This window comes from Hypomesus nipponensis, chromosome 19 (genome assembly GCF_054491055.1).
Source record: "Hypomesus nipponensis isolate SF chromosome 19, ASM5449105v1, whole genome shotgun sequence".
Lineage (NCBI taxonomy): Eukaryota > Metazoa > Chordata > Actinopteri > Osmeriformes > Osmeridae > Hypomesus > Hypomesus nipponensis.
Genome location: NC_140379.1, coordinates 5,169,305 through 5,193,620, shown reverse-complemented (window position 1 = coordinate 5,193,620; position 24,316 = coordinate 5,169,305). Strand labels below are relative to the sequence as shown.

General features: G+C 46.8%; 1 protein-coding gene across 3 annotated transcripts in view; it reads left to right on the top strand.

Moving 5' to 3' along the window:
- The window catches only part of cd276 (CD276 molecule), a 49,323-nt gene that overhangs the window by 23,527 nt on the left and 1,480 nt on the right, over window positions 1-24,316 (top strand). For 2 of the 3 annotated variants that reach the window (XM_084682440.1, XM_084682439.1), the window contains exons 5-7: window positions 7,355-7,489; window positions 11,087-11,128; window positions 15,441-15,479. In XM_084682440.1, coding sequence (XP_084538566.1) covers window positions 7,355-7,489; window positions 11,087-11,128; window positions 15,441-15,463 — 200 coding nt within the window. In that variant the 3' untranslated portion in view covers window positions 15,464-15,479. Of the gene's footprint in view, window positions 1-7,354; window positions 7,490-11,086; window positions 11,129-11,411; window positions 11,598-15,440; window positions 15,480-24,316 lie in introns of those variants that run through there. The other variant, XM_084682438.1, reaches the window with a different exon arrangement.

Here is a 24,316-nt window from a genome sequence, read left to right as displayed (position 1 = left end):
AACAGGCTCTGTCGAAGACATGTAGACTATTCTAGAGTGAGATGTCTTTGGCATGTCCTGCTTGATGGTGATAAGTGATCTCACCTGCTCCCCCAACCCCTCCTTCTCTACACACACACACACACACATACACACACACACACACACACGTTGAGCACATCCCATTCAATATCCTGTTTTCCTTAACCTCAACCCCTACCTCAAGCTTCACCCCGAAACCTAACCTGAACCCTAAACCTAACCCCAGCTCATAACCCTAACCATAAAATAATCCCTAACTCCTAACCCCAACCCTGATTGAAGATCTAACTGTAACCCTAAATCCCCGTAAAATCTTCTAGAAATAGCACTTTGAACTTAGTGAAGTTGAATTTGACTAAGAAAGGTTCACCACACGGTAAATTATTTCTTAGTTTACTATTCTTGTGGGGATTTCTGGTCCACACAAGTGTAGCTAGACAAAGCAACATACACACACACACACACACACACACACACACATACACACTCATACATGCACATTTCTGCCTGTGCCCCTGCTCTGGAGTATAGAGTGTTCATTCATCTCCACAGTAAGCACAGAGGAAAATGAGAAATGCTGTATTATAATGAGAGCCCGAGGCAAAGATATACAGAGGCATATCTTTTTAAGAAAATTCCTGTCATTATATATTTTCCTGGTGATACTGCAGAAGGCAAGACATACTAAGAAACGTGCTATCTCCTCTAAGGCTTGGGGGAGATGTGGAAATGGCTTACTGCTTTGTGATCAGTGCTTAAACTTAACACCTGTCATGATGTGTTTAAAAATGTCATTGTCACTGATGCAACTCTCTGGTGTATAACCCCCTTTTGGGTTTATTCAATTAAACAATTCTCGGTAAACATCTAGAAAATACAGTATGTCAAACATGAAGATCAAAGACCAAATTGCTACATGTGTTGGCAAGGTGTGAGGGGCCCTAAACCAGTGCATATGTACGGGTTAGGATTAGATCTGTGCTTTAATGCCTTTGGCAGGATGTCTTGAAATTTGCAGCGTTAATTCTCTTTCATTTCTCTCAGTCTCTTTCAGTTCTCTTGAACTTTCTCTCTTCCTTTCTCTCTCTCCATGTCTCTCTCACCTTCTCTCTCTGTCTCTCTCTCTCTCTGTCTCTCTCACCCTCTCTTTCCCTCTCTCTCTCCCCCTCCCTCCCTCCATCAGAGCCGTGTGGCCTCGTCTCTCCCTCCTCTCAGCTCTTTCACTCCACTCCAACTTGATCAGCTCGGCAGATTGTCGGTCGTGGCGCTGATAGCTGTCACTAGCGATTCCCTCCTACACAATCCCTCGCTTCTCTCTCAGACCTTGTTTTAGAGCTAATTAAAAATTTAGAGAACACGACTTTTCAAACTGATTATTGCACCCAAAGTTTGCCTGCCCTGTTCCGGCTCATGGAAGAGCTGGGGAAAAATCGATAGAGCACTCTGCCTCCAACATCTTAATGCCAGCCTGCCTCTGTGGGGGGGGAGCGTGCGGTGGTGATGGAGTCTCTGTCAGTTAGCACATGTCAGAGGAGGTTTTTAATGGAGACCACTGAGGGGCTGGGAGGGGCGAGGGGAGGTTGGTGGAGGAGGTGTGTGTGGGTTGTGCTATTCTCCTTCCCACACTTAGCAAAGTCCCCCCAGGCCAGTGTTTATAAACTCCACCGCTGCCACATACACAGGCTTGGGTGCTAACAAGACAGCCATGCTGTTTGCTTTGAACAGTATACACACTTAATTAGCCTTCCTACTGGGATATGGGATTAGAAGCCACCATAAGAAAATCACATTAACCTTGCTAGGGGCACATTTGAGTACGATTTTGAAATCATCTTCCTGAGTGTACCTGGGGTTATCTCATTCTCTTTTCATGCATCGCCAAATCCCGGTGTATGCATTCCCTTGTTTTACACACCATACCTTGATCTGACTGGGAGAGCTGAGCCCCATGCCAGGCGCTGTTGGACTCCACACGACACCATGTGACAAAACATAAGATGGGGGGTTTAATGGTCGCCATTTTGGGTATTTTGTTAAGTAAATGCTTTATGGCACAGCAAAGACTTTCAAAATTCAAATGTCATTGGATATGTAAAGTACTTAAAATTGTGCATCCAGGTTGAATTGAGAAGGTGCTGTCCTTCATAAAGTCAAAAATGGATTCGGACAAGTTTGTGCTCAAATCTTGTTTCTGCTTATTTTGTTATGCTTTGTTAATCCAAAACCAGGTCAATCTATAGTACTGGTAGCCCTGCCCTGCCATACTAGCCTTGCCTTGCCCTGCCCACCTATGCCAACACCAGGCATGCCCAGTTCATCCCTGCCCATCCCAGGCCAGGCATGCCCAGGCATGCCCAGAACATGAGTATTCAACTGCATGGAGTCTTCTCTCCTTGATGGATCAAATCAGCTGTCACAATACTTTCAGGAGGAGGTGACCTCCCCCAACTCATCATCTGAACCCCCAGACATGTGCTGATGGCCGAGTCAACTTTCAACCGACTCCACAGCCCAAACAAGCCTTGCAGTGAGATCAGCAGCAGAGAGAGGACTGAACTTAGACCAACACCATTCAGGCTTCATTCTGATTCCAGTCCTATTCCCCCCCTCCCCTTCTGTCTCTCTGTCTCCTCTCTCTCCCCCCCCCCCCCTCTCTCTCTCTCTCTTACCCTTCACCTCCCTTCTCTCTCCATATCTTTTATTTCATGTCCCGGAGAATAAGTGGCTGTTTGAAGACTTTTTACCCCAATAAATACAGAGTCATTACCCAGCGCGTGTGCGTGTGCTGCCCCCCCTCCTCCTCCCAAGCCCACAGCTTGGAGGGGAGGGTAATAACGTCAGACAAATTGTGTAAGTAGATGAGCGCCAGGTCATCGTAGAGAGGGAGAGGGGCGGTCTTCCTCCTTGCATGCCAATAAGACAAGTCGTGGGGTTCTAGCTGCGAAGCAATTCATTGAAATGCAAAAAGAGAGCGAGAGAGGAAGACTCAGAGATGCTGACAGGACTAAAAGCCGTGCCCATCCATCTCTGTTTGCCAACTTGTTCCTGTTCCCGGTGAGCTCCTTGTCCTCTCTCTGAGATATGCGCCGGGAGATAGTGAAAGGACACACAGATGCTAGCCAGTCAACTGCTGCTGGAGCGAAACCTCTGACGCCCTGAGAGTAAAGGATGCAACAGGAGCCAGAGCGGGCGGAGGTACGAGGGGTGAGGAAGGGGGGCTGATAGGATAAAGTGTGACAGCAGACCAGAGGCCAAAACTAATTCTAAGTTTTTCATTCAGTGTAATGCCACCCTCCCCCCAAACACAACATCCCCCCACCCTCCCTCCTCCTTGGATAGAAAAGTAAATCATATTCCTGCTCATGTCTCCCAGGCAGGCTAATCCCTGTCCTCTGATACTGTTGGGCTCCTGTTTCCATTAGTGTTGGTATTATTGTTTCTGCCAATCATCACCCTCTGAGGTTGGCTCTTCCATACAGACGGCACTATATAAAGAGGTCTTGAATCGGTGGCAGCAGGACTGTTTGTTCTCAGCGAGATGTGCCTGCACATCTATCACAGGGCCTCTTTGGCTGATCTCTTCCTGACTGACTTTGTCCTCACCTTTTAACTGCCGTTTAAATGGGAGAGAGGTGTGAGTCTGTCTGAACCTGGAATCATTTTGGAGTTGAAAGTCGTTGCTATGCATCTCAAGTTGATTCCGACCACGGCCAGTGAGTGATTTACAGCAAACGGCCGTCGGAAACTGGATGAATGGTGATGTGTTGCACAGCAAATGGTGGCCGTGGTCAAGTCAAACCCTTGATGACTGTAATAAGACGGCAGTCTTTCTCCAGTTTGATCTCTCTCTCTCTCTCTCTCTCTCTCTCTCTCTCTCTCTCTCTCTCTCTCTCTCTCTCTCTCTCTCAGTCAGTGTCTGTGTGCTGGCTCAGGGGACCCGGAGGCCCTGGAGCAGGGTAAAGCCTCAGCCTTGGAGCCACTCCCCTCAGGGCTAGCCCCTGGTCTGAAACGGCCCCCTTCTGATCAGCTCTGAACCACTAGGAAGCCCCCTGATCTCCCCCCTCTTTCTTTTACACACACTCACTCACACATTCACAAACTGCCCAGCTCGAAAAAGCCAGGCCTTTGGTTGAGCCTCACAAGGAAAGAGACACCTAATTGACTCCTTCTTTCCTTCCCCTCATCCCCCCCAGCTGGTCAGCAATGAGCCCTGGGGCTCCTGTTGCCGTGGGCTCGTCTTTGGACCAGAGGATATTGCCCTCCTCTGGTCACAGCTAAGGAGGAGGGTCTGTGCCCGGGCCCGGTCAAACTCTCTGCAGCTGACAGCTGCAGAGAAAGCCACTTTGATCCCCTCCCACCATCCCTCGTCGTCACGTCGTCAAGACTGAGAGGACGGGCCGGGGAGTCTTAGCAGCGCTTTGCTTCACAGAGGGTGCCCAAGTGAAGACACAGGGACTGGGGGGGATATGGAGGCAAATCTGGCCTTATACATTCAGCTTAGTCCTTGTGGAGGAGGGAGACTGGGTGAATAACGCCTTGAATGATGAGCTAGTGAGCCCTTGTTCTGTTTCTTGGAAGGAACAGGAGAGGCTCTTTCCTCACCCATTGATGTGAGCTCGCTAGCTGGTGTTTAATCGTCCTATTCGCTCCAATTAAAAATGAAATGCTTACCTAAATGGCTTGCTCGGTTGCTCCATTTCCAAACTAAAAACCGAAGGCCCACCTCCAGGTCCGAACACTGAGAAGCGAGTGCAACTTTTAACGCTATAATATTCAGGCTCCTTGAATATCAACGGTTCTAAAGCGAACACACCTCCCCGAGACACGTCCTGTTTGTGTCCTCTGCTCTCCGTAGAAACACATCTGGAGGTTTTTCTCATTGGATGCGATCAAGAGGCTACATCCATCCTTTCAAATATTCTTCAATAACCGACCAGAGTAGACATGAATGCGAGCGTGGACGTTTTCTGCCTGCCTTGTGCTCTGTCGAAATCCCACAAGCCGGCCCTCTGTGGCTCTGCTACCGCAGCCACGGCAACCTGCAGACTCTCCATAATGTGACACTGCAGCCCAAACCACTCCATCCTCGCACCCACCAGAGAAAAGAGCGGGAGGGGGAGGGGGGAGGGGAGGAGGATAGGTAAACAGAGCCATTAGAGACAAATCTATTTCTGAAGAAAACAAAATCACATCATCAAACAAGAGAGAAAGAAAAATATGATCCTGCCCCCCTTTGGGGCCTTGGTGCGAATGATAGCCGACTATGGCATTTGTCTTTATCAGTCTGCCCCGAGGGGGGGAGAGAACAGTGGGATGGGGGGTGAGATAGAGCCTGAATAGAAAGAAGAAAGCACAGTATTTCTGCAAAAGTGCCAGACACATTCATTACCTCTCAGTCTTCTTTAGGCCGTATGTGAAGTCGTCATGCATGAATCAGAGCGCTCCGACGAAGCCTCGTCCCTACGCCCGTGTGCTAAGATGGTCATGCTACCAGGTGGTCATCCTTTAAATAGACTTTGAGCAGGGGGGCCTGCTAGACAGACAGCCTCGACACATCCGTCATAGCGAGCTCGGGGAAGCATGTGCAATGTTGTCGAAACGACAAGATGGAGTGTCTTGATTTTCTCTGTCCTCTCAGACGAGGGGCTGTTTGTAACGGCTGGGACAGTGGCAGAGGTCATTTCAATGCATTGTGTGACCGTACATGACATCTTGAATGAATGCAGCGAAATATTACCACTAATGTAATATAGCTGAATACGCAATAAGCTTAGCGTAAATACTTCTAATGAGTTTCACTTACTCATCAGGGTTTGTGTTTGCAGTCATTTTACTTGGTTGGAGTCAGGTGGCTGAGCGGTGAGGGAATTGGGCTGGTAATCTGAAGGTCGCCAGTTTGATTCTCGGCCACACCAAATTACGTTTAGTCCACTTCACCCTACTTGCCTCGGGGGAATGTCACTGTACCAACTGTAAGTCGCTATGGATAAGAGCGTCTGCTAAAATGACAAAATGTAGATGGTTGAATTTGGTCTAATACAAAATTTGCAGTGTTCAGGTCAGACGATGTGACATAATCTTTGACACCACTTGTATTATTACCCTAAATGTACATATCAATTAAGAACATTATGACCTCATTGTGGCCTTGCTCTACAGAACCTTCCATCTCTTTGTGCAATGCCCCATTCTCCAGTATGGCACTTTGTTGGCCTTCTGGATCAGGTAAAATGGATGGCATTTCTCTGGGCTGTTTTTATCCTCCCAGAAAAGAAAAGATGCCTCCAATTGACCTCTGTATTTGGCTGTGTAATACTGTCTCTCTCTGTCCTCACAGCCTGTGCCAAGTCCTTCCAGATGCTTTGTCATTTCCTCCTCCAGACGCCAGTCAATTTTTAGCCTTTTTTCAATTATCTTGCCCGGAGTGGGTTCTCTGAGAGAGGCCTGTTTGTGTAAGCGCCAAGCTCACTGCTAGTTAGTGGCTCCAATGTTATTTCTCCTCTTACTTTTTTTCTTGCATCCAAATGCCCTGGGGAAATTTTGGGATGTCTGCAATATCTTTTTTTATTTTCTCTTTTTAACCGTTTTCTTCTTTTTATGAGTTCCAGTTTGCCAATAGGCTGCCACTCACTCTTCGATCTAATTGCCTCCAGAATGAATTTTTGCTTTCATCTGATTGAAAGACCCACTGTAGTGTCTCTGCAAGCGCATGAAAAGTCCAAGTTTGAAATGTACTTTTATCAAAAAGGTGGAAAAGGTTTGGTGATTGTTTGCTGTGTGGCATCAGAATTACTTGAAGACATAACAGTAAGAAGACAAAAGAGATGTCACTTGAAGCTTAACGCAGCAGACAGCACGAGTCCATACCCTCTACACGGAGGCACAAACCCTTGATTGAAAATCCAGTGAAAAAAGAAACACGTTGTCACACCTGAGATATCTACAATATGGGCAAAGCTGACACACTCCAGGGTCTGCAGACTCTCAGAACAATAAATCAAGTCAGACACATTGAAAGTCATGTGGGTGCATTTGGATCGTGAGACCCTTGATGATGACCATCACGATAAAGACAGGTGATGAAAAGGAGAACAATTATGATGATGCTGTTGACAATGTTTATGATGATGGCAAATATCGCTGGGAGAATCATTCGTTACAGTATGATCACAACGAGGATAGGAATGAATGTAAACAATGGCTACCGAACCGTGACGGTTATGGTGGTAGTGTGCTAAAGTAGGTAACATTCCTCTCTCTTCCTCTCTCTTCCTCTCTCTTCCTCTCTCCTCTTCCCCGCCCCCCCCCCTCCCTCCCTCCCTGGCTCCTTCAGGTCAGAACATGGTGTTCCCCCCTGTGGCTCTGTGGGTGACTGTGGGTCTGGCACTGTGTCTGCTGGCTCTCCTCATCGCCCTGGCTGCCGTCTGCAGGAGGAAGATCAAGGAGAGCTGCGAGGAAGCCAGAGCAGGTGAGAGGACAAAACATCCCGAACATAAACACTCTACCAATGGACCCCCACTCCCAGAATCCCCCCGCAAACACAAGGAAGGCAACAGCCACACGCACGTTTTGTTTCAAAGCGCCTGTGGTTCTCTTGGAACTGAATCTCAAAAGTGAAAAGTTCCATTTGACCCTCTCACCTCTTGCTTTTCAAAAGCACAGAATGACAGTTAGAACTCTGGATTGAAGGGCAAGAGCCGCATCCGGGCCTAACAGGGAAAGGTGTGTGTAGGTTGTACTTGTTTACTTGGTCTCACTGTTATAGTTTGAGTGAACAGGCCTCCATTATCTCACAGACTGGGCCACAGGCAAAATGTAGAAACGCCACACTGGTGCCCACAACAAGGGATTTTGGTTGTAGAGGGACAGATAGTTTGGATAGGATGTTCATATGGTGTTAAATGACCTAATCTACCCTGCAGTCGTCCGAGTTCTGTAATCGAGAGGAAATGCAATGTGTTGAAATGTTTTGGACTGGTGATGGCTAGACTCCTGTCTGGTAGTTCATTAACTGGGGGCTGGGCAATTAGCAGTGTGGAATAACTGGGGAAGAATTGCAAGTGGAGAGAAAGTAAAGATTTCTGAGGAGAATGGATAGTGTGGAGCCACCAGTCTTGCTGTAATGAGATCTGCTCCGAGTGGAGGAGACATTTAAATAAAGGTCAGCCACTGTCTGCACTGGGCCCTGGGGTTTAAAAATAAATCTGGAAGTGACACAGACTCACAGGAAAGAGTAAATAGCTGCATGGAACATGTGAAATCAAATGAAATGGAAGAAGAGTGATATAAGGCATACCCACCCACTGGCCAAGGCTTTGCCGGGTCACAGGATTTGCAGTCGGTGGCTAGAGCCGGGCTTTTTCTCTCTGCCTTCAGTTTGGGCTAATTATCTGCTCGTCCGCTTCTCATTTAAGTGGAATGTTATGTCTCATCCTGTTTCCTGTCTTGACGTCCCCCAACTCCTTCATGTTTCCTGTTTGCCGCCTTGAGGAGTACACGCACTGACTTGTTCACGTATCATGGGGCTGCGCACTCACCGATAGGATGATACTGTATGAATATCGATGTGGAGATGTTTAAATGGGGATTGCAATCCACATTCGCAGTGGTAGGAAAGGCAGGAAGCAAGGAGTGCAACCTAATTGAGGCTGTCTTATCTTTTAATAGTGTTCTTGGGTATGGCCAGATTGAAGTTGACTTTCTCCTCTCAGACTCGTGGTAGTGAGGGTAGAGGGGTCAGAACTAGTGAAAAACGGAGTAAGTCATTTTTCTTCCCTGTCATAATGTATGTGGAGCAGAAGGATGTGCAGTGTAACAGGGCAGCGCAGCTAGTGGGATTGCAGTCTCAACTGAAAGCTTGGTTTATGGGACTTGTAGTATGTCAATGTCGATTGGGGATATTTTCCTTCCTTCCTTCCCTTCCTTTTTTATTTCCTTTCTTCTTTCCTTCCTCTCTCAGTTCATGACTTCCTTCCTTCCTTCCTTAATTAACCCGAGAACACGCACAGCATATGCTCTCAAACCGATCTATCCTTGGCCAGTCGATTATTATCCTTAAGGTTATTTGACATTTAAATGAGCATGTGATTTCATCAGATGGACCCTTGGTAGTGGTGTGTAAGTGACGTGGGATGGCTGTCTGTGTGTGATAGATGAAGGTCACCCGGAAGATGAGCGCCATACAAGATCATAACACTCTAGTGGGCGTGAGGCTGTCTGTCCAGCTGCTGCCCTGGGCTCTCACAGCACCTGAGATCCAGCCAATCCCTGCCCAGATCGCAGCTTTCTAACGGCCGCTGGAAAAGTCCCATACTTCCCAAACTCGGAAAGCCCATTTAATGTGCGAAGGCCTCTCGTTTTAGTCCCTGTCTCCACGGATCCCTCGTCCCCCCCGGTCCGGACTATAAAACACAAGCTGTGTCCCTGTCTTTGGCAAGCGTAGCCTGGTCCCCCTGGGCAGCTTGGTGCCTCTGTGTCAGAGGGTGACCCATCAGAAGGTGCCGGGTGTGGGTGTGGTGGGTGTGAGCGCCGCGACAACCAGGCTGGCGGTACGGAGGGGCGAGTCTCAAGGTCTCTTGCACTTCTGGGCGGGGGTGTCAGACTGTGGAGCGGGGCGGAGTCGGAGTGACAGGCCGCAGATGTGTGACAGAATCCCATCTAGGCGCTACAGCACTCTCTCTCCATTGTTTCGGAGTGGTTGTGTTGAATGTGCTGGTTACCTGATGTAGAGTGAAGAGCCTACTCTCTGCAGACGTTTGCTGTGTACAGATTTGAGACCACAGCGCGATGGTTATGTTTGAGAAGACGGATAAAGAAAAAGCTTGAGAACTCTTAGTCATTCAGCGTAACATTCATGGTGGCCAGGATTATGCTTTCAAATGTTTACAGTTACTGGACAGCATCCTGTATTTGGCACTTCGATAATAAATAATGTGTACTTTGAAGAGTAAATGTTTATTTCACCTGAACTTGATGCTAGACTTTTAAGGAGACCTGCTTGTGAAATATGTATATGACCTTAAAGGAGTTCCTCAGAAACTCTCCTAAATTGTGTTTTTGAGGAAGTAGACATACTGTAAGTAGGTGGGCATGCACTACCAAGAAAAATGGGGTGCAAAAGAACGAGTGTAGAGGCTGGAGATTGGAATGAATCTGTCTCTGAAAGACGATAACCTGTGGGCATACGCATGCTGTATGAGTGAGTGTTCACAAAATGTGAATTCAAAATAGATTCGGAGAACGAGAGAGGGAAATGAGCTGTGGGATGTGTGAAAGAATATGGCCTCAACTGCATATATTCTTTAAACCCACTCTTGAAACATGCATATATTACCACTGCTGTAATTATAAGCACTTGATATAATTTGCCAGTTCATTTTTTCCCATTGTGTTACTGTCAAACAAATTACAAATACACAGAAAGAGTGAAGGCAGCATTTGTTCTGCCTTGACACTTCATCTGGCCCAATTATCATTTAATCTGTGCATGGAGTAAGTGTCAGCCACTAAATGGAAACTCCTAAACGCAGTTGCATAGAGGATGGTGTCATACAATTTGAATCAGCCATCCTCTGGTTCCCGTAGCTTGTGGTCTATTTTTGGCTCATGTGTCTGTGGGTGCTTGTGCTTGTGTGTGTGTGTGTGTGTGTGTGTGTGTACGTGCGCACTTTGCGCAGGTGTGTGTGTGTGAAGCCATCCCTGTGGGCTCCGTCAGCCTAACCCAGTTGACAGTGTGTTTCCAAAAAGCCAGTGGCCATAGAGTAATGTGATTACAGTCTTTGTGAGTGGCCAGGACATGCGTGTGTGTGTTTGTGTGTGTGTGGAAGTGGGGGCAGGCAGAAGGGGGGGAGGGGGCAGCCCCCAGCCACAGCTGTCCCTCAGACAGAGCTGTGAGAGATGGGCACACCATGGCCTTTAATGAAGTACGCTGGTGCAAACCGGAGGAGGGCGGGCTGCGTTCTGAGTTTGTCTGATCGCCTGGTGTCTCTCTCTCTCTCTCTCTCTCTCTCTCTCTCTCTCTCCCATCTCTCTCTCTCTCCCTCTCTCTCTCCCTCTTTCCCAACAGCTGAAGAGGCCAAGGAGCTGGAGGAGGAGGAGGCCAAGACAGGTGAGCCCTGAGCCCATCTGCTCCTCTGTGCCCTGCTAGGGCTCCTCTCCATGCCTTACCACACCCATACACACTCTCTCTCATTCTTAATGCATGCCCAGCTCTCAGTGAAATTGCAGCGATATCACAAACAAGTTATAGATTGCAAAGGATCCCTTTATCGGCTTTTTCGAGCATGTCATCTTAGCGGAATACTAATGTCATCTGTTCTATTGCTCCTGCTGCAATATAATACTTTGCTTTGTATTTCTTCTTATGGTTCTTACATTAATGTGGTGATTAGCAAGCAGAGCAAGTTTCCGACGCTGTCAAGGCCATCATGGTTACTTTGGGCCAGCTCTCTCTCAAGACTTAATGTCATTAAAGTTATTCATTTGACTCCTTCTTTAGTCTGATTGAATAATTCAGTTTCTCAGTGAACGGCAAAGTTAATACTATGTGATTTTAATAAGCTGAGAGGAGAGGGAAGGTCGGCAGCCGAAGAGAGACAATGACTTTTTCCCTAATGCTTGTCTCATGAATGTTTCAAAGTGATCTCTGCAGCCAGAGGCAGGGTCAGCTGTCCCACACCTACACTTCTATTACAGTGGAGAGAGGAGAGGAGGGGGAAAGAGAGATATGAAGAGCAGAAAAGAGAGATGAAGAGAAGAGAAGTGAGGAGAGGAGGGCAGAGGAAAAGAGCAGTGACAAGAGAAGGAGAGACGAGAGGAGTGGAGAGGTGAAGAGAACTGTTTAACCCTCAGAGGCCCTACACATACATGCAACAACTTAACGAGTCCTAATCGCCGCCCTGCGGCCCCACCCCCACCCTCTCACGGCACACCTGTGCAGGCCAGGTAGGGGGCGGGGAGGGCAGGCGGAGGGGAAATAGAGAAGCTCAACCACCGGGCCTGCCTTTGGAGAGAGAGGAGAGAGACCTCCTCAAACACTCCAGACACGGCCTTTGTTTTGCCATCTGGCTCCAATTGCACCGACAAAGGGAGAGGTTCCTGTGCAAGACAAAGGAGCTGAAATGAAGCCCACTTTAATAAATCCAGGATGATGGGGGAGCCGCGTTTGTGTTTTATCTTAATGAGCTGTCCAGGGGAGAGCTTGTCTCCCCTTTCAAAGGCAGCCTGATTGGAACAATAACCAATGATAACTGGGGACCTGGGCTCATGCATTTCAACCGCAGGCTTCTTCTCCTTTGCTGCTTATGAAAGGCAGAGAGCTTGGTGAGCAATGTTTAGCAAACAGGATGCCTACAATCCAGGATTCTCTTGAAACTGGCAGAGCCGTAGGACATGGAATCTTGCACATCCATCCCGTCGTCGACACACACACGCGCACACGTACGAACACACAAGCACACGCACACACACACACACACACCCTCCCAACCACAATTTTCACCTCCTCACCTCCTCTCTGGAATGAGTTTTGTAATCTGAGCATGATGTGCTGTTTAAAGCAGGGCTATAATCTGAGAGCAGCCTCGTGTCAGGCTGGCTGCCATCTCTCTGGCCAGCTCCAGCCCCTCTCTCTCCCTGCCTCTCCTTCCGCCTCTGTCTCCCTTCACCCTGCATGCCCTGCCTCCCCTGCCTCCCTGCCTCCAATTTCTCCCTGCCTCCCCTGCCTCCCATCTCTCCCTGCCTCCCATTTCTCCCTGCCTCCCTTCTCTCCCTGCCTCTTGGGCTCAGAGCAGCTACTGGCCATAGCAACAGGGCCCTGGCTGGCTGAGGACTCATCGTGACCCAGTTCTTTCACTGAGGAAGCATCATCAGAAAGAGCAATTTGAAACCCCCTCAGAAAGGGGAGAGGAATGTGAAAATGGGCTCGGCACTGCGTGACTGAATTAACCCCGTCTTTACCCTTGCCGAGCCAAGGTCCTGCAAAGGTGGGGGACTAGCTAATGTCATGCCCTATAATGCTTGCAACCGAATGAATGGCCGGCTGTCGCCCATCTCCTCTTCTCCTAGGGCTCCGCCTTTGAGGGATGGGTTGAAAATTGGCTGAACCATATTCAAGCGTGCAAGCTCATCACCCTACATGTCTTGTAGATTTTTAAGGAGGCGGGGGGGGGGGGGTATTAAAGGTGACTTCCACACAGACAACAGCACAGGCAGCTGTTTCTGACTCAAAGTCACCTCTGTTTGGAGTTTTCTCTCCTCCCTCACGGTTGGCGGGGCATCGTTGGGGGTCTGAGGCGCGAGGTACATCTGGACGAGGACGACTGGCAGATGTCTACCTTGGGAGAAGGTAATCCCGCCCTCCCCAGGGTGAACCATCCAATAGGACACAGAACCCCCTGTGTTCACAAGCCCTTCAATAAAGCAACAAAGCTGGGGAGAGTGATGTCCCCTGGTGTTAACTCTCTCCTCTCCCCGGGGGAATACAACCCTTCTTCTCGGTTCAAACCATGCCTGGCATCATGCAGTCTTGTTTAGCCAGGCTCCATAAGCTCTTGTAAGCTCAAACATCAGAGAGGCCTCCCAAACCAGATTTGAGTCCCTGTCTTCTTTTTTGCTCTCTCACGAACGACCTGAAAGTTACACGGCTTTTATGAGAAGACAACGTCGTTTGGGAGTGGCCATTGATGTTGGGGGGTGTAACAGATCCCAGTCTGTACTGCGTCACAGGATGCCAGTAGGGAGGTGAAGGCTGTCCTGACTTTACACACATTCAGCTGTTTGTGGTGCTGTCTCCCAGTAGTCCACCATTAGCTCCTAAAGATATGGAGATAGTCAGTTGCGATGCCTTCATTAGTGAATATAGGCCACAGGATGGCTGCAGGAGCTCTAATTAGAAAGACACATGTCCCCATGCTACACAGGGCTGAGCTGGCTCTGCAGACTGCACCCATGCACATAAACACAGGCCTGTTCCTTGCCAAAATACGGTTTGGTGCCACGCACTTCTTGATCCGGGATCTTCTGCTGTACAAATACATAGTACATATGATTTGTATGTATGTACTATGTATGTACTATGTTTTTATGACGTAGTATTTGTACTTCGCTCTGGATAAAACCTGCCAGTGTCGCCTCAGAGTCGGCAATCTCCCATCACTCGTTTCATGTGTCACTGCGTTGAGCTTTGTTTCCACGGTTCAAAACGGAACCATAACATAAGTTCAAATCTTCGCCCTCCCCCCCCCCACTCATGCCCCCCATAGTGTTTCTGGAGGTAAACATACAGTACGAGTACAAGGCATTTCCGGTTAGTGATACACATAGCGAGAGTTTGAAAGTGTGCTTAGGGAGTTCCTCTCCCTTAGGGCTGAGCTGTGTTCATCGTGTTGTGTACTATGTGTACAGACTAGGCCAGACCGAGGGTTGGTGTCCTCGTAGAGGTTATCTACTAGTCCGTGAAGAGAAGGCCAGCAGATCATTGTCACACGGCAAGAGATATGGTAGAAATAGCACCTCTTAAATCATGTGGAATAATGAGTGTTGTCAAACCTAATGAAAGCAGTCAAACTGGAAGCCCGGCACTCCTCTTCCTTCTCTCCGCTTCTCGGCAACCCTGCGAACAACCAATGCAACGCACGTCCGTCCTGATTAGAATATTAGATAGATAGTAATTGCATGAAGGCGTGTCTAAAACTGTCTTTGGGAGGAGAGAAGGGGACACCGCAGGGGGGGGGGGGGGGGGTGGAGGACGGACGGGCTGTGAGCCTCGCAGAGCGGCCCGTCTCCGGGACGAGTTACACTGCTGACGTCATCATCTGCGTCGCCTGACCCGGGTTCCAGAGGCGCCGTCGCCAGCTACCCCCCTCCCCCATTCTCCCCCCATCGGGGAGAGCACCGATCCATCTCCTTCCTCTGCCTAACTCCCCCCCCCCACAGCCCGTTTGTGTTCCGAGGGGCGCTCTGGTTCCACATGAGCACTCAGCTGCAGTGGCTAATTAAATAAAGCAGTGTGCCCTCTGCTTCCTGTTAGCTATGGCAAGGTTGCTGCTCGGAGAACAGGGAGGAGAGACAGAACGAGGGGGGGGGGGAGTGGAGAGGGGTAGGGGGGGAGTGGAGGGGAGGGAAGGGAAGGAGGGCGGGTGGGTGGGGGGTTCAAGGGAGGGAGGTTGATTGTGATCTCGCTCATTCATCCTCCCATCAGGGAGACTCCTCGTTAGGTAGGCATTAATATGGGAGAGCACTGACTGGTCTCGTGTGTAACACTGGAACAACCTCAGGGAACGTGCATGCTTCTAGGACACTCTTTTACACTGCAGTAGCTATCCTTGTTGGCTCTTCACCTGTATCCACAATGGGCTCCAAATCCCTAGTTCTCGGGTTGTCTTCATTGAGCTTATGTTCCTGTTTCTCTTTCTTTTCAGCCATGACACCTCTGAAAAGCTAAAGCCAAATTAATACAGGTAAGGATGAATTCAAATCCAACTTGCTTTGTCTGCGTTTGTGTGTGCATGCGCTTATGTGTGTCCATGTGTGTGTTTTGTGCTTGTTTGAGCACCTGTGAGGCGCTTGTGTGTGTGTGTTTTGCTTACAATACGAGTAAGGATGACATCAAATGAACCAGGCTCTGTCTGTGCTTATTTGTGCCTGTCTTTATGTGTGTAGTGTGTCTGCCAGTTCATCTGTGTGTGTGTGTGTGCGCTGCTCCAGTATCTTCACAACTCATTTCTTCCTCCGACAATTGCCTGGTATTTTCATCGGTAAGTGCTCTTGAGGACCCAAGGTCTCAAAAGGCAGTAGGTAACTGTTTCTGTGATGAGGTTAGGCTGCATTAATTCTGTGAAGGACAATCAGGAGTTTGCGAAAGTCTTGACATTTGATTTTCAACACTGTGGTGTCATTGGTTGCCATGGCAAACGTATTTCAGTGCCCTGCTATTAAAAGTCGTCTTGGATGCCCTGCTCCCCCATAGCCCCCCTTGCAAACTAATTAATGGTAATCATTTGAGCTATGGGTCATTAATCTGTCAACACCAGGTGTGCTTGTGTGAGCCACTAAAATGACACAAGAAATTGATAAATAAATCTTTGGGAATAAGCCACATGTTTCTGTGCCAGACACATGCACTAGATGTTGATCATCTCATATGCCTCAACAAGTCTATTTACTGGCTCATGTCAGTTTGGGAAAACAATACAATTTACAGTACATAGGAGGACATGAATTAAACTGCAGAAATCAGTATGGTTGGTCGTGTTGAAATGACTCACCCACAACCCTCCGATATCCCACAGTGCGACGGAGACACAACAGTCCTAGAGTTTGTGGTGTTCTCACTGTGCAGACAGCAGTGTAGCGAGGGTGACCGGGAGCATGCACACAAGCAGTAATGCAGTGCTCGACAGGCACACAGGGAAAGCACCATCTATCTCCCAGTGACCGGCTCCTGGTTGGTGTCAGTGCAAGGCCCCTGGGCACCCACTTGGCCCCTGGGCCCTCACTTGGCCCCTGGGCTGCTGTCTTTCCGGGGACGGGGAGCGGCAGGTCCTGCGACCCCGGGCTCGGTGGCCACGCTTGGACAGGCTCCACAGCTCACTTCCTGGGCCCTGGGTGGGTCTCCGCTGGGACAAATGAAAGAAAACACTATATCTGTTGAGGAAACACAGCAGCTATTTTAGGGAAGCCACTGTTACAGACAGAGGACAAAGCCCTGAAGGCCGGGAGGAGAATTTCTGTTGTTGCAGCTTTTTCCCGGAGAATCTGTTTTTCCCTTTTTTTCTTATCCTGACAAGGGAAGTTTGATACTGCAAGTGGATATTTGGGGCGGCTTCATAAGGCCCCTCCATCCGTTTTCTTCTGATACAGCTTGCAACGTGGTGACTTTTAAGGCAGAACTGGAGCAGCACTGTGTCAAAGACAGTGCTCGTCCACACCATACCTTTTATCTTTTTACGGCGCTATTGTTTTTCATGCGGTCATAACTGAAAGCAAAGTGTGGCATCAGGGCTACAGTGCATCTCTTTATTACTGCACTGGACAGTTACAGCATGTTTTTATTAAGCCCAGATTGGGTCGAGACATTAAACTACAGTATGTAGAGTAAGTAAACTACAATCTGATGGAGGGTGGAGATTTTCATTTTCTGTAACAACCCCAAATAAAGTCCCAGGCCCAGGAATGACTGGGAGGTTATTTGTCATGACTACAGTATAACCTCACCTTCAGGTCCACCACTAATGCAGGCCAATATCCTGTAAACCCACAGCCATCTCTGCTGAATCACCCCTAATCAATTATTTTAATATTTGTGTGGCAGTTTATATATATATATATATATATATATATATATATATATATATATATATATGTGTGTGTATTGATCAGGTTGTTTATGCCGAGTGCAGCATATCTTGTTTAATAACGGAAGTCAGTGCATCTGATTATCTTGTTTTAGTGTCATGGGGCGTTTTGTTTTCATGAACCTTTGGTTTATTGATGTTTATGCTTATATGTGATTTATGTTTCCCCATACTTCATTAGTGTGAAGCAAAGAGCTGGCTCGACGTGCAGTACTGTTCACACACAGACGGTACTGGTGTTCATAGCCTGGGATACCGCGGTGAGAGAGTCAGCAGGGCAGAGCATTTGAATGAATGTGGGCATTTTGGAACAGTAAACTGTGCTATGGGCGCATTCATATCATTCCATTTCCGGGGACACCGTCATGTCCTTGAGGGAGGTTCTAGTCAATATGGAGGACTCTAGCCTTGTTCGTCCCCTCAAATGAAGCACTATACAAATTCATTTGCCTTCAGCATGGAGTGGTCATGATGACACTAATGATCCCTCCCTCTTCAACGTATATTACGCGGATGTCGTCGATGTAAAGGGCTTCAAAGAATCCCCCTGGCGCAGAAGATTGAGCGTACATGCTGGCATAGCGAATCAGCCAGACACATCTGTAAATGAAAAGAGAAGCCGTTTCCAGACACAAGGAGAATAAAGAGAATCCTGTCAATTGGAGAGAGAGAGAGCCATATACATCCTAGTCATCTACCTACCTGAGTTGTGGACTATAGCGATTGAGATTGTAGATATTAATACATCTTAAAGACAGGCCCTATAGGTACAATTATGGCTAGATAATAGCCCTCCCCCCCCACTTCCTAACTAGAATTCTGAAATATTGATTTAATTCCCCCCTATATATCCACTTAAACTCTTGGCTGTCACTTGTAGAATATATCTCATTGTTACGTTCTACAGCCGGCGGCCCAAGGTTTTTTTTTTTTTGTCGCGAGCAGCTCATCACCATGAGCAGCTCCTCCGTTTTGAATGAGGAAGAGATAACTAGGGGTGAAATAAAGTGAGACATAAAAACGGGGGTAGAAAGTGTTCCAAGAGCGTTTCTTCACAGTCTCCTGAAAGGAAAGCAACCGCTGGCGAGCTGCGCTGGCGCTGTCCCAGGCGATGCGCTGACCTTTCCGTTTGTTGGGACAGGATAGCCCCTCCGGAAAGACGGGACCCTTCGGGTGGCGCTTGTCTACCACCGGGCAAGGCCCGTCTGACGTTGATGATGTCGGACAGGACGCTTACGCTGGACACATCCTGGGAAGTTCAGGCATCTGGGAGTGGAGTCTCACTCTCGTTCACCCTCTCAGCTCCTCTACATTATTTATGGTATTGTCTCAGCCGTTTATCAGCGTAGGTACTCCTCAGCAGCCATACTGAACGATACATCTGCTCAGTGACAGAATAGCCAGCTACATTGTGATGACCACTGAAGAAAGCCAATAACGAAATGTGCAAATACCGGCACCATATTGATATTCGGAGGCTATTGGATGAATAGGTCTAACGCACAGAAAAGTCTGCATATGCATTATGCTGTGGGTTGGAAGAGCGAGGGCTCGTACGCATCGAAAACATGCAGTGAAAAATTGAACTAGGAAAATGCTGCTCCAGCTCAATTTTCTTTACCTTTATAAATATATATTTTTTATGGTAGAAAAGTGACAATATTTCGACAGTGGCATGAGAGGTGCACTGGGACTGATTCACTGATCAATGACAGCTAATGAACACGGTAGGAGTTCTGCTCTGTTTGCCTCCAGACAGTGAGTAACCCCCCCTGAGAGCTCACTATTGCCTGTTTTGCTTGAAAAATGCAGGAGCCTTCATAGAAACCAACTGCCTGTGGGCTCAATTAACCACCATATTTTACTCATAATGCAGATGAGAGACTGGATGTGATCCATAGCACAGTGACACACACTCACGCGTGCAATCACAAACACACATACGCACATGGCCTGGAGGAGGGTAGGCAGTGGGCTGCATTTCTGCACCTCAGAATGTGTCTCTCAGGTGATGTATGAGTCACGAAGGCTGTTTATCAGGCCATCGTGGTGACACGGGCAGGGCTGTGTTCAGTCAACTTGAGGGGTGGTCTCTGGTGTAGCCTGTCAACACCACTTAATATCCCCCCACTCAGGGTCTTGGCTTGGAACCGCTGGGTGCCGAAACCCCCTAAATAACATGGATGAAGAGGCCCTCCGCAAACACACACACACAAACACACTCCTCCTTACATTGCTTTCCTCATTGGCCACATATTGTCTGCATTTACCATGTGCTGTATGTCTTCACGACACACACACACACACACACATAGCAGTCCTCTATTGACACAATCTCATACAGTAAACATTTCAGACACATACACAAACACCCACACAACCTCACAATCCATTTAAACAATGAGCAAGTGTTGATTTGAGAGCGAGTCTTTATGATTCCGCTCAAAACAATGAATCCCATATTATTGTTATTGTCTACAAAGTCAAATAATCAGAGAGGATGTTCAAAACATCAAGAGATTTACAGACATCAGAAATGGAAATGGAAAGTAGTTCCTCAAATGGAAATCTGCCGCCATGGAAGGAGATACCTTTTATGTGCGTACCTTTCTGAAGTGTGTTTACACTTGCTGTGATGTCGGGAGAGAACATACTTTGGACATAATGAAAGGACTCTGAGCTTTAAGATGGTTGACAAGTGCTGTGTTGACAAGCCAGGTTCCATGCCTGTGTACAGCAGCACAAGGTTATGGAGAGTAAAGGGAGCTGAGATGAAACAATATCAATTGATTCAGGCAAAAATCAAGTCAACCAAATTTCTTACTTGAGAAAACGTGTAGAGTAATGTGCTGGATCCTTTCAGAATACTTGGAAAGTTAGCATAATTCACATCCGGTTTGACAGTATAAATGTTTCCATTGATCGCACTTCTCAAGCACAGAGGACAGAGCCCCACATAAACATGTAGACAAAGACACAATGCATACACAGCGCAACATAACTACATGACATATAACTATATACTGTACCTATAGCACCTTTCCATTTCACATTCACAGACTCACATGCACGATCACATGCGCACACACACACATAACTGATTGTTCGACCTTACAATGGTCTGAACAAAAAAAATCCTTACAGGGAAATCTTAATTTGATCTCCTCTGCTTTCAGTCCTTATTGAATGACGTTCATGAAAGGAAAAGTCCTTGGTTTGGCAGATGGTCTGTCAGTGAGATGGCTGTGTCTGTGTGTGGATGTGAGTGACACCACAGCATATAGCGGGGGGGAGGCATCACTGCTCTCCAACAATTACCACATGGGTTTACCCAGCACCAAGTGCTGCTTATAGTGTGCGTGTTTATATGTGTGTATGGGGTCTGTATGTGTGTGCGGTTGTGTGTGTGCGGTTGTGTGTGTGTGTGTGTGTGCACCCACGCATGGGTGACAGTCTCAGTTGAGGAACAGGCATCTGTTGGATAAAAGTGGGGTACGTAGGGATGGGGAGTGGCTGGTCTCTATTAAACTTTGATGAGCAATTATTGTGTCAGCGTATTACAGGACCTTCATTCGCCGAGAAGGAAGATCATGTCTGACCTTGGGGAACTTTGTACTGTGGTTTCAACAGCACAGAGAACAGAGTATAGGTCTGGCACAAGGACATGGGTGAGAGAGATAGTTTGCTGCACTCCCAGCAATCACTCAGTCCTGGTGGAATGGGCTTCTGACACAGCAGTGACCTCCATACGTTGATAAATAAATCACAACAACTATAAGCCAGTGGTCACCACTTTCTCAATGTTCTCCGTCAGTACTTGAAATATTTATCACGATACAGATTAAAACTAATATGAGGAGAGGGAGCGAGGGAGTAGATTTGCATGCTTCTGGAGACGTCCAGGATTTTTTCTTTCCCACCGTAAACAAGGAATGATCTTCAGCTCTTTTCTTTGCTCCGTCTTCCGCCGACTCCTGGCTCTGAATCACCCCCTTGCCTTTGGGGGTACCACAGGAGTCTCTTCAAACAAGCCTTTGTACTGGAGTGGAGAATCAAGATTAATGCACTTCTACAGGCCGAGCTTGCTCCAGGGGAAAGCAGTGATATAATTAACACCAGGGGGCTTTGAAGGAGATAGGGGGGGCAAATCAGACAAAATAATAGAAATAGTGTGGGGGGGGGGGGGAGAAAGTTACATATGAGTTTTTCAGAGGATGATGCATGATGCTGGGGTGAGGTGACATGTTGTGCCTCCCTCCTCCTGTCCTGTCCCCATCGGTAACCCTCTGTTATTGGACTGGGAGTAGAGGGTACAGAGGGGTGTCATTGACACGGCTAGGATGCATTTTTCTAGGTCATTTAACCTGTAATCACAGTTTACCCACGAACAAGGAAAAAAAAGCTGAAAAGACACTAATTTCTCAACTAAGAAATGTGTAGTGCATTCTATACTCTTAGCAAGTGTATACACTTTCTAGACAGCACAATAATAATCACTCGGGTGGGAATTTTGTTGTTGTTCTTCCTATGACAGTCCTTACAAGAAACAACAACAATCTGCTGCTAGCTGCTAACTCAGCACCAGGAAGACCCTCTCAATGTTGCTTTTGCAGAACGGTGAATTCTTATACTTTTCAACTTGAAACTTTCATAAGTTTGTTCTTTCGAGATGTATCTTGTTGTCGTCATTTACGTCCTTGTCACAAAACAGCCAGCAGTTGCCTTTTGGTTTTCTGTTCAATGTTCTGCAAATATATAAATAAGAGGACAGTTATCAAGGAAGAGAATGAAGTATGGCACTTCCATTTCAATGCAAATGAGCAGAGAAGTAAGTGCGCCGTGGTTTTACAGAGCTTCATTAGAATGATCCCAGTGTGCCACTGTGTGTTCTAAGTGAACAATCTCCAATAGCCTGAGCAAATTAGACTGCAATCTTCTACACTGGCAGTAAATGAAAGTGTCCATCAGGCTGCATCTTCACCTGCTAACAAGAAGAAGGGTGCTATTCCACTGATGTAGGATTTCTCAGACGAGAAAAGTTGTATCGTGTTCAACACTGAGTTCAACCGCACTCTGTCTAAAGTTTCGATTGGCCGTGTTGACAGCACAGACAGTCCTATCAGGTTAGGTTTTTGTCAGTCTGTGGTTGTTTTCCCGACATTTTTCTGATCTTGCCAAAGCATGCCAACTTCAAATTTAAAAAGTCTCAGAGAAGGTTGAGGTATTTTATTTTACTCCCGTTGCTGACTTTGCCGGTTTAGACTGACCTCCTCTACGAGATAAGCCTCATTCCTCTCCAAAAGGGAGTCTGAAAGTAGATTTGAATCCGATGAGAGGCATGCAGGTGTGAAAATATTGTGTTGTGTTCATTTGGGTGATGGATTAGGAGTGGAGCTTTGGTGGCCTCAGAAGAGGACGCTAGCAGGGAAGCAGAAGTGAGTTTTCAAAGGGAGCACAGTTTCATAATACATATGGATGTGTTTACCCTCTGTCTCCAGATTCTCAAGAAAAATGTTGTAGATGGACTCAGACGTTACAGTCATCTCTCCTGCTTCTTATCCTCGTCAGGACGAAAGTATTTCCTGCTCGCTTTCTGTTAGACCTGTTCAGAGATGGCAAAAGTACTCACATCTTTCAGTCAAGTAGAAGTACAAATACTCAGGTTTAAAAAGACTCATAATATAAAAAAATAAATACAATAAAAAATAAATAAAAAATATGTAGTACTGACTACACTTTTTCACTCAAGTTGAAGTAAAGAACTGTGGGCTCTGACATATACTTAAGTAAAATGTGTCCATTACTACTGCATGTTTGACCTCACATCATACTAATACAGTCATACAAAAAGACACTATAGCATTCACCAGGAATCCTTTTTGACACCAACAATTTAGATCTTCCTCATATGGGTGATCAGGAATGTCTCTATTCTCAGTCATGTCAACATGGCTGTCTGCCTCTGTCTCATACATAACATACCTTTTTTGGGAAAACATTTTTTTTAACCTTTCGAAACGTTATCAAAGATATTTGTTCAACCTTTCAAAACTTAAAAAAAAAAAAATATATATATATATATATATATCAACCTTTCAGAACTTTACTGAAAATGTTTTTTCACCCCACCTCACCCCCAAAAAAACTTTTTTTTCTTCAGAAATATTTTGTAAACCTTTTAGAAACGTTTTGTTTCACACACACACACACGCGCACAACACAAACGTTTCTCTTTTTTATTACTTTAAAGTCAAAGGAGAGGTGAGGAGAGACAGATCATGAGACCTAATACAGATTAAAACTAAAGTAATGAGCCTTCTTGAAAATGTAAGAAAAAGTAGAAAGTACAGATATTTGTGTAATACATCTATTGTGAGTTAAAATACAAAGTGGTCAGCAAAAATAAATAGTGAAGTATTGATAGAAAAATCTGGTAGTATTTGTACTTTGTTACTTCCCATCTCTGGACCAGTTTGATACTGATCTGTTGTATTTCAGACACAGGCTGATGTTTCCTTCAGAAACAGGTCTCCATGCGGAAGAACCATTCAGCAGTAATTAAAAAGAGGGTTACAACTATTGGCAGAACCTTTTCTCAGGAAACGGTGACAGAATGTAGACGGTTTGCACCAGCCCCATGTGAGCTCAGCATCTGTTCCCGGTCTGCATGCTTCTTCACTCAAGGAACAACAGAATCAAAAGAGCCCTTTACAAGGATGTCTTCATGGAATACAGAGCATGTATGGCCGGACATAAAGCAATATGAAGCATAACCTAACCTAACTTTCCTGGTTAAATAAAGGTTAAAAAAAATAATAATAATCTCCCCCTTCCCGTTTAATGTAGGCAAATGCTAATATTTCCTTACTTGAAAAAGTCATCTTTCTTTAAACTGACAGTTTATCTCTTAATTTTGTACATCAGGCATTGTCTTCATCCAG